General features: G+C 34.3%; 1 protein-coding gene across 9 annotated transcripts in view; it reads left to right on the top strand.

Annotated features, from left to right (window-relative positions):
• Positions 1-16,671, top strand: part of PREPL (prolyl endopeptidase like) — a 59,106-nt gene that overhangs the window by 30,790 nt on the left and 11,645 nt on the right. For 5 of the 9 annotated variants that reach the window (XM_007190089.3, XM_007190090.3, XM_057557769.1 and 2 more), the window contains 7 exons: positions 821-943; positions 2,190-2,256; positions 2,833-3,039; positions 4,246-4,381; positions 9,501-9,717; positions 10,338-10,523; positions 14,519-14,716. In XM_007190089.3, the coding sequence (XP_007190151.1) occupies positions 821-943; positions 2,190-2,256; positions 2,833-3,039; positions 4,246-4,381; positions 9,501-9,717; positions 10,338-10,523; positions 14,519-14,716 (1,134 nt within the window). The remainder of the gene's footprint in view (positions 1-820; positions 944-2,189; positions 2,257-2,832; positions 3,040-4,245; positions 4,382-9,500; positions 9,718-10,337; positions 10,524-14,518; positions 14,717-16,671) is intronic. The other 4 variants (XM_057557770.1, XM_007190094.3, XM_007190093.3 and 1 more) reach the window with 2 other exon arrangements.

Genomic DNA, 16,671 nt, shown 5'->3' on the forward strand with positions numbered 1-16,671 from the left:
TTATTTGACAACTGAGGTTTTGCCTTATCCAAATTTTAATAATTCATATGATATTTATATGCTCACCAGAGATCAACTTAAGCTGTTAGCTTATTAGATACTCCTAATAAGACACTGAGTGCTTTATTTAGCTTTCACCTATATCTCTACTTGTTAATTTTCCATTATTTTTCCTTTTTGAGGATGAGTATATCATTTTTTTTTAACCTCAAAGAGAAGCTCTGTTTTATAAAGCATTATTTTGCCTTTTGAGCTAATAAACAGTTCTATTCGGAGGATTCCTTATCTCCACGAGAAGAAAATTATGGCTAATGAAGATATAAGTACAAAATACTTCTTATCAGAACTCTTGCTGTGAATAAAATAATAGTGAACATAATGATAATGTCTTCCTCTCCCTTTGACGTTTTCCCCTTTTTAGGAGGTATTTCAGTACTTTATAAAACTCTGTAGACTTCTGCTTCTCGCAGCTGGCTATTAAATATGTAAATGTTCATAGGACTTCCTTTACTTCTTTCTCATAGTATTTCTGAAGACTTTCCAACGCTTCTTAGTACTACGGAATCCTAAGGACTTATCCATTTAAATTAATAGTATAGTCATCAAGTATCCACCTTGTTCACATTTTTAAATGAAAAAGAGGAAATAATTTATTGAGCTTGTGAAACAACATTTAAGATCTGTGAAATGCATATTATTTCATAGGTATACACCTAACATTGTAGTACTTGAATGAAAAGGAAATAATAATTACCTTTAAAAAGCAAAGGTTTTCTCCCTAGTCGAGATATTATGGTCATACTAATAAAACTTTTTCCAGGATTTCTTGCCTATTAAACAAGAAAACGAAAAATCCCTTTCAGAAAACATGGATGCATTTGAAAAAGTGAGAACAAAATTAGAAACACAGCCACAAGAAGAATACGAAATCATCAATGCAGAGGTAGGATATCTTATATATATATATTTTAATATGATATTACCAGTCAGGATACAAATAAAATACCTTGTGATTTATAAACGTAATCCCACATCAAAATTAGACTGCTTTTGGCCTTTAAAATACGCTGAAAAACTTAAAGAACAAAGAGTAAGCTGAGTATGGTCCTTTAAATAAGTTATAAAGATCAAAGCCAAGATGAATTTCCAAGCATATAATGTTAATTCTGGTTTTTGGAAAAAATCAATTCTGTTTTTAAATTTTTTAAATACTCCCAGGAGAAGTTCAAATGAAACTAACTCATAATGTTTTATTACTTGAAAAGTATTTGATTGTTCTATCTGTACTTTTTTTAATAAAAGAAAATTCACTTTAAATAGTATAATACCATGAAATCCAAGTATTTGCTTGACTGTTTTGTGGTTACCACAGTCATAAATATTCAGTTGAAACAGATTGAACATGCATGTTGAAAATTTTTCGATAAGATTGGAAAACAGAACCACAGCTTATGAATGAAAATTACGTATGTAGTAGAATGGAAATAGCAATAGGTTAAGAATGAGGAATTCCAGATTCAAATTGTGCCACTAACTAGCAAGTAGTAATTGTCTTAAGCTACCTGAAATCATATCAATCAGTTGCATTTAATATGTAGGAATTAGACAAGAGCATGATTCATATATTGGTAATAGTCTTTCAATCTTAAATTGTCTATATCTGTCACCCTCACAGAGGGTGAGATGCTTTGTGTAAAATCAGATCAAACCGTGGACAATTGGCAGTGACAGCATATTTTAAAGGAAAGACTCTCAGAAAGTAATTGACTGGGTTTTCAGACTAGTCTAAGTCACAGTTTCCGCATCTGCATCATTTTGGATTATCTTAAAGATGCCACTTGATCTCTGTTAATTGTCAAACGTTCCAGAAGTAAAGCTAAAATGGTTTGTACAGTCATAACTGACGTAGGTTTCATTAATGCCTTCTCTTTGTTGCCTCTTACATTTATGTATTAGAAACTCCTCCAGTGATTGATTGTAAACATATGAAAACCATATCTTAATCACTATGTTGTAAAAAGTGATTCATTTTGTATTTTTTATATGTTCATTCATAGACTGCAACACGTCTGCTTATAAAAGATCTCATTTCTTCATCTTGACTAGTCAGATCACTGAACAATTAAATTGTTTTTAAATTTTTGAATAAATTGTAATTAAATAAACCATTTGTTTCTTTTCATTGTCAGATTAAACATGGTGGTTTTGTTTATTATCAAGAGGGCTGCTGTTTGGTTCGTTCCAAAGATGAAGAAGGTACAAAACAGTTTTTCCTTGTAAGAAATACCTGATTTTTCAGGTTTTACATTTTTCATTGGAAATTTGATATTGATTTTTCAAAAGTATAGAAAATATCTGTTTTCAATTTCTGATTTTTTTTCTCTATTTTTAAATGAGTAGTTTTTTAATTTCTGGGTTTGCCTAAGATATAATTAACAGCTACATTCAAAAGCTTTGGCAGAGAGAATGGTGGTGGGAACCAGCATTTTTTGAGCATCTACCAAATCCTGGATACTGTGCGAGGCACTATATAGACTATTCAGGGTCACTTATATTTTCTTACTTTTCTGGGTTCTATATGGTCTACAAATATTAGACTATAACTATCAAGTAACATTACATAGGTTGATGCATTGGATAATATTGAATAGCGTAGGGTAGTATTAAATACTAATGCCATTTTCTGTACACGTCAAACTGCTGTCAGTGTTCGAAGACGCCAAAATGTAGCCTCTTACAAAAGGGGAATGCTAGTTTAAAACATTGAAATAGTTTAAATTTTTTTGAAGTATATTTTGTGGAATTATCTCCTTTATCCTTTCCTTTATGCAGCAGACAATGATAATTATGAAGTTTTGTTCAATTTGGAGGAACTTAAATTAGAGCAACCCTTCATTGATTGTATCAGAGTTGCTCCTGATGAAAAATATGTAGCTGCCAAGATAAGAACTGAAGATTCTGAAGCATCTACCTGTGTAGTTGTGAAGCTCAGTGATCAACCTGTAATGGAAGCTTCTTTCCCAAATGTGTCCAGTTTTGGTAAGCCACCAACCAAAACAGTCTTCTACATTGAAAAGGCAACAGTAAAGAGAATTGTCCACACTTTGCAAACATTTTTACTTGCTCACGTGAGTGAATGAGAAGATGAATGCCTGATCTGTTCATCCCTGTGGACTCCATACCTTCCTCTGTGCCTCTTATTCAGGAGACCTTCCCTTCTTTAGTTAAATATCCAAATTCATGTTCATGTTTTTAAAAGTATTGTAATCAGAGTCCAGGTTGTACAGTGTATGTTAATATATCAGTAATTCTTTGCTATTATTTAGAGTACATTTTCACATAAAAATTGTCTCTTAATATTTTATTCAACTTTAAGCTTGGGTATGATTTTTTCATTTCACATCATCTTGTTGAGCCATTATAGCGCATTGCCCAGGGTCACTACCAAGGAACTCTGGAACACGATGAACTAACTTATTCAATAAAAGCTATGACATTTTTACCAATAGAACCAACTTTAAATTTTATCATTTATCACTGAGTGATATATATGTTTATACTTTATCCTCCCTTTTCATTTTCTGCCATATATTTCCCCATTGTTTAATAACAATGCTTTTGCAGTGAATAGAAATTATACCGTATCTAATTGACTCTAAGGCATACCTCTTGTACATTTTAACCTCTCTAAAATCAGAATGCATACTATACAATAATGTCTTACAGTCACTGTCAGCCAGGTGGCAGTCATGATGTAATTGTGTGAAAACTTTCATTGACAGCTTCTGGTAAGATCTAGAAAACACCATATTTGGTAGTTTGAGGTATCCTGTGGCTTGAAAACAGACAGAAAACATTTAAGCATGAGAGAAAATGGTCCAAAATTTCCTCAGATTTAGAGGTTGTAGATTTAAACATAATTCATCTCCTGAAAGCAAATGTGACTTTACCAAAGTCTTTCTTAACTATTGAATATTCATCTCTTATTTAGAAACTTGAGTACCCTGAGACTAATAACTACTTGAAAACTTAGAATTGATGTAGTAGTATCTTATTCTCTGGAAATATCTCTGGCTTATAAATAACAGGGTTAGACATAGTCAAACCTATGTTAGATTTAGATTTCCAGGGATAAAGTTGCACATCTCTTCTATTTGGCACTCAAAATTAGAATGCACTGTGCCTTTTTTTTTTTTAAACTGTAAGTAGGTGGATATATATAATTCTTTAATTATTTTCTTTTAGAATGGGTAAAGGATGAAGAAGATGAAGATGTTTTATTCTACACCTTCCAGAGGAACCTTCGCTGTCACGATGTATATCGAGCCACTTTTGGTGATAACAGGCGTAATGAACGTTTTTACACAGAAAAAGACCCAAGGTACTAAAACAATACAATTAAGTCTTTTTCTTCAGAGTATTTCTCTAGTTATCTGAAGTGCTGCTCTTGGTTGACTTAAAACATTGATTTTGGCTGGAATCAGATATAATAAGGCTAAGAGGAGCATAAGCATTCTTTTGTAAGTGGGTTAGATTCAAAATTGGAAATTAGTTATATTCAGACTTCAGAGTGAACACAAATATATCATTAGACTCAAATGCTGAGTTATTAACATTCTCTCTGTACTGACACATGAGAGGAGTTGTTAATTAAACATTTCATATGGTTTCCATGCAGCAGTTATGAATCTCTTGTAAGTCATAACTAGAATAACCATGGTGTCAGTTACACAGAATTCACTATTTATTTCATATAGCTTATCTGAATTTTAAATTGCTTTGCTTTGAACCATGATATACATTGGTCTTTAAATTTTACTTTCCCCAATACTTTGGTAATTCCTCCTTAAAGGTAATTCTTTTTGCTTCAGGACTTATGCCTCATATTACCACTTAACCAGGCTTGGGAGGAAATGATAATAAATTTATCTGGCAAAATCCCTTAACTCTTACCCAGATATACTTTTCCAAATGATTTATGATAAATTATTTCTTAACACCAGGGTCCTGTCACCTTTTACAGTATAATTTGGACAATGTCTGAACAGATTTTGCAAGAGAGAAAAATGATCTTTAACACCAAATCTATGACAGTAAAATTGATACCCAAAACAAGAAAAGTAACCCTTCACTTAATAAAATCTCAGAGCTGACAAGGACCTTAAAGAAAATCTTACACAACACCCAGTTTATATAAAGAACTTAAGGTCTGGAGAAATTGTATTATTCCAACCCATAGAACTAACATTCTGGGTTCAGTAATGCTGTCATTGATTTTTTCTGATGCTGATTGTTTTAATGAGAATTTACTAGAACCAGCTATTCATACGATCCACTACTTTATGTGTCATTTGTCAAGGATATCTTTTGGAGATGACAGTTTAAGCTAGTAATTTATTACATTGTATCAATGACTTACGATTGTGAACCATTTTCCACCTTGTGAATAAAACTCAAAATTGACCCTATGAGCTATACCCTTGAATAAGGTACTTAGTTGCCGTATGTTGTTACTATCCTAAGTTCTAAGATTGAGTTATACATACATTTAAGATTCTTGATTTTTGGCTTCTAGCGTGCTTTTTCTACCCCAAAAAGAATTAACCATAATTAAGTATGTTTAAACCTAGTTTGGCATCTGATCTCTAAAGCACAGATTAGTTTGTCGATTCTGAATACAGTTGACCCTTGAACAACTGGGGGTTAGGGGCACTGACTCCCGTGTGGTTGAAAATCCACCTATAACTTTACAGTTGACCCTCTTTATCCACTGTTCCATATCAGAGTATTCAGCCAACCGCAGATGGTGTGGTAGTGTGGTATGTATTTATTGAGAAAAATCTGTGTATAAGTGGACCCCACCAGTTCAAATCCATGTTGTTCAGGGGTTAACTGTACTTAACAGCCCTAATCCAAAGGGAAGGACCAAGAGGGAAAAGCAGCATACCAGTAGAGAAAATGTAATAAAGGTCTTCGTAGAACTTCTAAGACTGAGCTGTTTTTTTTACTGTGTTTGCTTTGATCCCCAGGTTTCAGTATTCTGCTCTCACAAGTAAGGTTTGCCAAAATTACTTTATAACTTCTTTTTCTAGTTTCTTGAGGTGTGAAGTTTGTTTGAGATTTTTCCTTTTTCTTAATGTAAGTGTTTATTGCTATAAATGCCTCTATTAGAACTGCTTTTGCTACATCCCATAGGTTTTGGTGTGTAGTATTTCCATTTTCATTTACTTCAAGTTTTTTTTTTAATTTCCCTTTTGATTTCTTCTTTGACCCTTTGGTTGTTTAGGAGTGTATTGTTTAATTTCCATATATTTGTGAATTTTCCAGTTTTTTTCCTGTTAAGACTTATTTTGTGACCTAACACATAATCTATCCTGGAGAATGTTCCAGGTCCACTTGAGAAGAATGGTTTTTTAATTTTTGCTGCTGTTGGACAGAATGTTCTGTATACGTCTGTTAGATCCATTTGTTCTAAAGTATAGTTCACGTCCAAGGTTTCCTTACTGATTTTCTGCCTGGATGATCTATCCATTGTTGAAAGTGGGCTACTAAAGTCCCCTACTATTATTATGTTGTCTATTTTCCTTTCAGATCTGTTAATATTTGCTTAATATATTTGAGGGTTCTGATGCCGAGTGCATATATATTTATGCTTGTTATAAATCTTCTTGATGAATTGACACCTTTGTCATTATGTAGTGGCCTTCTTTATCTCTTGTTAGAGCTTTTGAGTTAAGGTCTATTTTGTCTGATACAAGTATAGCTACCCTTGCTCCCTTTTGGTTTCTACTTGTGTGGAATGTCTTTTTCTTTATTTTGAGCCTATGTATGTCCATGAAATTGAAATGAATCTCTTACTATAGGCAGCATATAGTTAGTTCTTTTTTTAATCTGTTTAGCCACTTCATGCCTTTTGATTGGAGAATTTAATTCATTTACATTTAGAGTAATTTATAACAGCTAAAGACTTACTAATGCCATCTTTTTCATGTTTTCTAGCTGCTTTGGATCAATAGTTCCCAGTTCTTTCCTACTGTCTTCCTTAATGAATTGATGATTTTCCATAGTGCTATAGTTTGATTCCCTTCTCTTTATATTTTGTGTATCTACTGTAGGTTTTTGCTTGGTAGTTACCACAACTTTACTTCTGTTTCTAAGAAAACTGTTACTTACAGAGCTGCTTGTGTTCTCACTTCCCTGTAACTACATGTCTGCCAGATAATTGACTGAGTAATTTATCTTTTGATTACCTGTGTCATCATTACACATAAATAAGTAGATAAAAATAGCAAAGGAAGTGTTGAAGATAAAGAGCAAAATAGGGCAGGAGATTTGCCTTACAACAATATATTAAAACATGTGAAAGCACAACAGTTAAAATAATACAAATTGACAGACCAATAAAAGAGGCCAGAATAGATAACCCTAAAACAGACCCTAGAATGTAAATATTGAATATTTGGACAAAAACAATTTTCATCACTTCGTACATCAGCATACATTCCTAAAAGATTTAAAGGATCTATTGGTAAAAATAAAACCATCAAAAAAAACCCTAGGTGAAAATATATGTATTTCACTCAGCTTGGTTGAAATATTTCCAGAGCATAAAATCAGTAGAAGAAATTACAAGGGGTAGTACCAATATTCTTGATTATCTAAAATATTAGACTCTTATGTCAGAAACTATTATAAACAAATAAAATCCATATGACAAAATGGGGGAAAGTATTTTCAACAAAAGGACAAGTTAATGTCCTTAATTTATAAAGAGATGGTTATAGACCAGTAATTTAAACTACATCACCAAGTTTAAAATGGACACATTGCAAAGAAATAAAATTGACAAACATGGTAATGTAGTCCAATACAAAAGGAATTTTACCAAAATGCTTATCTCTGGGGAGTGGAATTCAGGGTTATCAGCCTTCTTTATATTCTTCAGTATTCTCAGTGTGAATTACTTTTGTAATAAGGAAACATGTAGGTAGAATATTTAAAGGCATCCAGTGTGTCAATATGAATTAGTGTAATGCTCTTAGGATAATATTTGATTATATTGATCAAGAGTCATAAAAATACTTAATCACTAAAACAGTATTTCTGTTACTAAGAATCTATCCTAAGGAAATAATTATAAAAGTTAGGAAGAGGGACTTCCCTGGTGGCGCAGTGGTTAAGACTCTGCACTCCCAATGCAGGGGGCCCAGGTTCGTTCCCTGGTTGGGGAGCTAGATCCCACATGCATGCCGCGGCTGGGAGTTCGCATGCCACAACTAAGGAGGCAGCAAGCCTCAGCTGAGGAGCCCACCTGCTGCAGCTAGGGAGCACACATGCCACAACTAAAGGAGCCAGTGAGGCGCAACTAAGGAGCCCACTGGCTGCAACTAAGACCCAGCACAACCAGATTAATTAATTTTTTTTTTTTTAAGTTAGGGAGAGGGAAACTATCTTCATGACATATTCCCTTTTATATTTATTACAATGAAACATTAAAATCTACATTTTTAAGAATTATGATAATTCAACTCAATAGAATATTAGGTAGCCATTAAAAATAATGATCACAGACTGTATAACTAATGTAGGGGAAGATGATAATATGTGTAAGAAGAAATGCAGGGACTTCCTTGGCAGTCCAGTGCTTAAGACTCTGCACTTCCACTGCAGGGGGCGCAGGTTCTATCCCTGGTTGGGGAACTGAGATCCCATGTGCTGCACAGCGCAGCCAATTAAAAAAAAAAAAAAAAACCTAAATGCAGAATCCAGAATTGCATCTATATTTTTTAAATAACTACATCTATTTAAAGACATGTATAATATTAAGCCTTAGAAGGAAAAATAGAAAAATTAAAATAGTTAATTTTAAAAATGTGTTAGATTAGTGAGATTGTGAGGGTTCTTCTTCCCGTTGTTTGTTTTGTTGTAAAAACTAGGAGAATAGGAAAAAGGATATCCAACATGCACAGAGAAGAAAAACAAAGGAAACTCTGTGTCCCTTTTCTTCCCTACAGTTACGTATCTCCTCTAGGAAGTTTATTTCCTCTTCTCAGGAAAAAGCCCTATAATCTATTAATGTGATTGAGAGTTAGATGATGTCTGTAGTTTACCCTGAAATGCATTTTAAAAAAAAAGATGGATTGATAGATACATAGATCTGCGATAAAGACAGTATAACAAAATGTTAGCCATGATTGAATCTTAGTGGTAGGTATATCGGTATTTACCTTACATTTCTTTCATCTTTACTGTATGTTTAAAAATTTTTTATAATAAAATATTAGAGAAAAATTATTTTGAATGCCTTTGGGGAGGAAATGAGAAATATAATAGCCAGTTTTTATAAGCAGTATTCACTAAGGAGTTTTTATTTTCTATCTACATTATAAATTAATATATATACTGAACACCAGTGAGATATTGTCATTAATAGGATAGCCTGCATTTGAAATTTATTGGGTTTTCGTATCTCTCTCTCCCTCTCTCTTTCTTCTGTGCAGCTTTTTTGTTTTCCTTTATCTTACAAAAGACAGTCGTTTTCTCACCATGAATATTATGAACAAGACCACTTCAGAGGTGTGGTTGATAGATGGCATGAGCCCTTGGGACCCACCAGTACTTATCCAGAAGCGAATACACGGGGTCCTTTACTACGTAGAACACAGAGATGATGAATTATACATTCTCACTAATGTTGGCGAGCCTACAGAATTCAAGGTAAATCCTGTATTCTCCTGGTCCCCATTTAGGCTCTTAGGGAGTGTTACACGAACATCAACATTCCTTGCTCTAAGAGTTTATTGTTTTGTAAACTTTGGGTATTGTAAAAACTAATGCTACCTTCCTATGTATAACCAATCCCATTTCTCTTCCCTTAGAGCTAATACCTCTTCATATTTTAATTGTACCTAAAAAGGTTAGTAAATGAAAACATACTCTATTCTAAATATATTAGTTATCAAAGCCAAACTTAGTGGCTTAACAAACTTTTATAAGCTCATGATTTTGTGAGTCAGTAGTTTGGACTGATCTCAGGCAGTTCTTTTACTGGTCTCGGCTCAGCTCATTGACGGTTCCACAGTCAACCGGCTGTACTCTCACTCAGATGTCCATTGGTTGACCAGTCAGCTAAGCACTGGGCTATACCCACCCAGCAGGCTAGCCTGGGCTCATTCATACGGTGATGTTCACACTTCAGCCCTGATGCAGAGTTAGTTCCTTCAGCTCTTCATAAAACAGTGAAGACTAGTGTGGTCTAGTTTTCAGTGGTTTCATCTCTGGATGCTGTAGTAATCATGTTGTGGTACCTAGATCTCTTCTAATTTTGTTCCACACAGCTAATGAGAACAGCAGCTGATACCCCTGCTATTATGAATTGGGATTTATTTTTCACAATGAAGAGAAATACCAAAGTTGTAGACTTGGACATGTTTAAGGATCACTGTGTTCTATTCCTGAAGCATAGCAATCTACTTTATGTTAATGTGATTGGTCTGGCTGACGATTCAGTTCGGTCTCTAAAGGTATGTTTAATTTTCAAAAGATAATACGTTAGTCAAAATACATGCAGTTTATTAAGAGAACATCAAATTTTGAATAATACCAATATACTTTTTCTTAAAAGGAAATTAATTTAAATGGAATTTAGCATATTGGGTCTTTATCAGGTTTAGGAGGTTTGTTTTAGAATTACTTAGAGGACCTTCCTTTTTGTGCACTTTTACTTAAAAATACTGTCTTATAGCATGAATTTGAGAAGTAAGGTGCCATTGTATTTCTCTTTCTGCATATCTCTATATCACATATCTCTACAACTTTAGATATAGTAATAACTCAGGCCAACTTGGCAGCTGGTGCCTAACCACTGCCTCCTGTTCCCATCCCACACCTCCAGTGGGGATAGTAGTCATGCCCACTGTGTTTCTGCTACTATGTTTCTGCCACTGCATTCTCATGTCTTCATCATCTCTTTGCCAATTTTATTGCTAAAACTGGTGAATGGTAACGTTATTGCCCAGTTTTAAAGCAGCATTAATATGTGACTTTAGATAGCATGCACTGAAGGGAAGAAGAGAGGCCTCTGTTTTACTTGATATGGAAAGAGTTGTGTGACCAGCAAACAGAGCACTTGTACCTCCCCATCTGTACTATTATCACAATTTTTGTTAAAATGCAATTCCAGTAAATTCACTGGATGTTTATCAAATTTCTATGTGCAAAGTACTGTATTGGGCACTCTGGAATGGAAAGATAGTAGGACAAAATATCTGGCCTTAAGGAGAATACAGTTTATCATGAGATTAGACTAGCATACAAAGATCAAGTATAAGGTGGGTTTAAATAAGTGGGATCAGAAACATAAAATGTGCTGTGAGGCCCAAAGGAAAGGAAGAGAGCCCAGGAAAGCTTTGAGGGGAAGTAGAATTTGAGATAAACCGAAGAGGATAGATCGGATTTTGATGGGTGGGGAAGGGAATGGTATTCTAGGCTGAGAAAGTCCATCAAATGAAGCTCTAAGCTGTAGAAGTTCAGAAAATGTTCAGGAAACTGCTAATAATTCATTTTTATTGAAGCAGAAGAAATTTCTAGGGGATGAAGCTATGATTTGACATTCTTTGACTGTCAAGGTGGTGAATTTATGCGTAAATTATGAAGAGGGGAACATGTGAAGTGTGCGGGCAGGGGAATAATTTGAGGAGTCAAGCTGTACTTCATGAGGTTATCTGGCAGCCATGTTAAGAGTACACCAAAGCACCAAGAGATAAGGGGCATAGAGGTTAGTTTTGAGATTGTTACAGTGGTATAAATAAGAAATAACTAGGGCCTAAATAAAACAACCAAAATTTTCCATCTACTTCATGAAATCAAATTATCAAATGTAATGTCCAGTGCCTTAGAAGGCTATATAAATGTCCTAAAACAAAAATGGTGATTCTTAACTCCAGCAATTTCTTACTGCTTTCATCTATTGAATTCAAAGTGTGTCTTTTCACTTGCTAATTGATGCCGAATTCAGACATCTTCAATCCAGAAACCAGCAGAGCATCTGTTCTTATTGTAGTCTATAGGAATAGGGATGGGAGAAAATATATAATTTCTAGCAATGCATTTATTATAACAAAATTCTTGCAGAATTAGGAATGTCATGAGACTTTGCTCTAAGATTTGATTTCTAAGTAAATATGGGCTTTTATATTTTTTGTATTTTTAAGATATGCCTCAGTTTCCATTTTTTTAACTTCCATTAACACAAACATCATGTCTTTCATTTATTCTGTATCCTCTATTTCTTTATTCCTTGACCTTTCCAAACCTGTAGTACCTATTATGATGTTCTGAGTATGATGTTCTGAGTCATCATCACATGGAATCAAATACTATATTATATACCAGGTGCTAGTTAAAGAGAATTTTATAGATCAGAGCCTTTTTATGAACTGGATAACACTGATTAATATGCACAGCCAGTGCTATATACAAAGGACATCTGTAAGCCATACTGTGAGTGGATTATAAAGTATTTCTGTATGTAACATCTCTGCCCAGTGGGCACTTGACTAAAAGAGCTTTATAAACTCAGTCTCAGCAATAGAAAATGTCACGCCCTTGATATATTGCCTCATATCCTTGGTCATCATATCATCAGTATTTCCTGGTGATGTTTTTAGTTATATTATTTGGTTATGATATTTAATTTAAGCAAATTAGGAAGTGTTTTGCTTTGTGCTAACATCAATTCATCTAGAGCAGCCTGCATGCTTGGGCTGATTTTCTTTCAGCATGTATGTCTTAATCATTCTTTTGATGAAATGACTGGTTAGGTGGTAGAATGCTTAAACTAAACCTGTTTCTGTCAAATATCTCAAGGAATATCTGCATATCACCTGGCCAGCTTATAATTCTTCTCAGGCTCTGTTCATTAATATACATAGATGATACGGCAGGCTTATCTCAATAGGAAATGTGGCTGAAGATATCCTTGAGATAGTTAATACTTACTTCTATATCAGCTGGACAAACTTTAGAAAGTCCATAGCCTTGGAACAGTTTTTGTTATGATTAAAACTTTAACCTTGGTCCCATTAGTTTAAGAAATACACCCAAAAGACTTTTTGATTTATTGGAACCATTTAATCAGAAACTAAGCTTACTAAAAAAAAAAAAAACAAAAAAACTAAGCTTACTACATGAGTCACATGGAAAATGTTTTAAAGTGTCACCAAAGGGGAGAACAACTTGCACCCCTGAGGGCTGAGGAGCCTTGTGCCCTCAATCTGAGGCCTCTGTTACAAGGTTAATAGCAATGCTTCTTCCCTTTTTTCCCACTAAGGTCTCAGTTTTTACTCGTTTCACTTTTGCTACCAGATTTCCCAACTTTCATGATTACATTTTTCTTTCTAGTTATGGCTTATATTTAAATAAACAAATTATCCTTGAAAATAGCCCACAATCTGAGGAGAGTAAATTAGGAACTCTTTTAGAGAGACATTGCAAATGTATGTCCCTAGTGTTTCGGGGCAATGGATTCTTTGGATTAATTACAAGGAACTTGTTCTGTGAACATAAGCTCTTTGGCTATAGTTTCTACAGGTTAAATGGTACACTCTTTATGCATACATCCCCCACCTACCCTTTCTGAATAGTGCCCACCAGTGACGTTACTGTGCCAAGACCTCTGATTTTCTAAGGAATTTGCTCTTTCTACAATTACTCAGGGAAAGAAAGGCAATTTTCTTTAATGTTCTGACTCTCAGTACCATTTCTAACACACTGTCAGCCTGCTTACTAGAGTTCTTTAAAAGGTGTAAGAGGGGATGTTAGTGGAAGGCTTGAGGCTGGACCCTGCTGCTCTGAGAGAATAAATTTTGATTTCTTTCCTTTTTTCTTAAAGTTAAGAATCTTAATCGTAATAGCTGTGAGTCTCTCAGAGTGGATGTGCAGGAAAGGTTTTCTTCTGCACAATGGTTACCCTGGGAGCTAAAGTTAAAAACAAATTGTAAATGCTTTAGTGCTGCTGAGCCAGTTTGTAGCCCTGGAATAATAACTGTCATCACTGCTGCTGTCCAGGCAGCAGACTAAGGGCTGCTGGGTAAATTATTAGAAACACATGTGAGAAATTTCATTTTCTGTGAGAATAGAGATCTTGGAGATGTCTCTGGGTTCTGGAATTACTACTTGATTTGCTGTTATTCTTAATCATTTTGCTGTTTCATTGCCCAAGTTTATATACCCCCAAAATAAACTTTTTTATTGAAGGAGACTTCATGTAAATCTAGATTCATGATAAACCATTTTCCTGTACTTTTTTTCTTATTTTATTGGTCATTTGCATAGAGTTTTGTTTTTCACTTGAAATATTTTTTGTTGTGCTGAAGTAACCCTTAGATGAGGCATTATGTGATAATGGATAAAAATAAATTTGATGTCCACATCATCTTGTTTGGAGCAGACCCAGAAATTTAATTAATAATACTTAGTGTCTAGATAAAGAGTAAAAATAACTGTTTTATTTCTTCAGCTCCCACCTTGGGCCTGTGGATTCATAATGGATACAAATTCAGACCCAAAGAACTGCCCCTTTCAGCTTTGCTCTCCTATACGCCCCCCTAAATATTACACATATAAGTTTGCAGAAGGCAAACTGTTTGAGGAAACTGGACATGAAGACCCAATCACAAAGACTAGTCGTGTTTTACGTATAGAAGCCAAAAGCAAGGTAAGTCTTTGTGATCCCCACTGTCAGCCTCTGTTTGTTGAAAGGATACTATTTGTCAAGTATTGTGCAATTGCTGGGATTACATTAGCACAGTTTAGTAAAGTGGATCTCACATTCCACAGCAACACCCAAATGATTTTAGGGGGTACGTGGACTTTTTTTTTTAACTTCTGATACACATGCATTTATTTAAACATGGATTAGAAAATTTATAACCATCATAGCAAGCCCTTGATTTCATGTGTTGTGTATATTTGAATATTAAAAGTTGATTTAAAGAAGGAAATAATCAAAGTTTCTGTGTAGTTACGACAAAAATTATGAAGGTAGTAAGCAATTGACTAGAGTGAACTAGACTAATATAGACTCCCTGCCCTCATGGAGATTAAATCTAGTGGGGAAGATGCTAGATTTTGAAGAAGTAATTACTAATGTACTGATTGCTGCCAAGGAAGACGTACTGAGTACAGTGGAAACATATGGTAAAGGAACCTTACCTCGTCTGGAGAAATTGGGGAAAGCTTCTCTGAGGAAGTAATGCCTCTAGGATGATCAAGAGTTAAGCTAGAAAAGGGGAAGGAGGATTCTATTTTGTGCAGAGGCTCTGAATTGAGGGAGAAATAATGCATTCAAGAAGTATAAAGGAGAACAGTATGGCCAAAGTCTAGCGTAAAAGAGGGAAGATTGTCCGGGGGCAGTGGGAGGTTGGGGAGGTAGTAAGTAGAGAAGAAAATTTGAGCAAGTGAGGAACAAATTAATACATAAACTGTGGTCTTGAATTTAAGGAATTCTCAGAGCTTAGCACATCATACATCAGATAATTTCGCATGTACTGACAAAGAATGAATCAAAACAGAAACCTTTTTTCCTTGTGAATTTTTTCTTTAATTCATTGATTTTTTTAAAAAATATCTTTAAGCAAAGACTACTTTAATATTATAAAAGCAATACACGCTTATTAGAACAAATGCAAAAATATAGAATGTATAAAGTTTAAATGACTACTTTTCAGTCCTATTTGCTGTACTGCATAGAAATAATCATTGTTAACACATTACCACCTTCCAGATTTTTGGTTTTTGTCAACAAAATACATATGTTTAGGCTTTGTTTTGTTTTACAAAGATGGGATTTATACCAATCTCCCAAAACGTTGTAATTATACCCCAAACGGAAAGAACAGTGAAGCTAAGCTCTTGGAGAGCCAAGGGATTCTTCGTACATTAGGAAAGAAGGAAAGCAACCGCTAAACGGAAGCTGCTGTAACTACAGGCATTTTTGCACTGCTGATGAACTCTGGGATTCAGGCCATCACAGGACTTGCTACCATCCTTACCTCTTCCTTTTCATAAGTTTTCAACCAACAAGTTTTTCTCTGCTTGTTTAAGTGAAGTTGGGTAGGAGGCAGGAAGATGAACACAACAAGATTATTTTATAGAAATTAATCTGCATCATTTTATAAGAATGAATCTTACTGAGAAGTGAAAATTCAGTTATGCTGTCATAATGGGTATAATAATGAGAGGAAGAGTTTTTCCTTATTTGATAACACTCTAGTGCCCCAAAGTGAAGTTTTCAAAATGGGAATGAAAAAAATGGGGAGAGTGGCCTGGTTATATTATTTTCCTTATGTAAACTAGTGCTTTTTCATTAGTTTCTGTAAGCAGGGTGAGAACCAACATTTCTACCCTTTTTCTATGAAAGGAAGTCAGTTGAGTGTGAACTATACTGGAGTATAGTTATTTGCCCTAAAAATAATTCAGATGTTAAAATTTGTAAAACTTAAACCGCTTTTAAACATTTTAAAAATAAATAGGTCTTTGAAGAGGATGTGGGTGGGTGTTAGGTCAGTAAGAGATTTCAGGTTTTAATGATTCAGAATTCTGACTATTGAGTACAGAAAATTGAGTTGTTAAAACTTCTTTAATTAGCATATTTGTATATATATTCAAAGA

This window comes from Balaenoptera acutorostrata, chromosome 12 (genome assembly GCF_949987535.1).
Source record: "Balaenoptera acutorostrata chromosome 12, mBalAcu1.1, whole genome shotgun sequence".
Taxonomy (NCBI): domain Eukaryota; kingdom Metazoa; phylum Chordata; class Mammalia; order Artiodactyla; family Balaenopteridae; genus Balaenoptera; species Balaenoptera acutorostrata.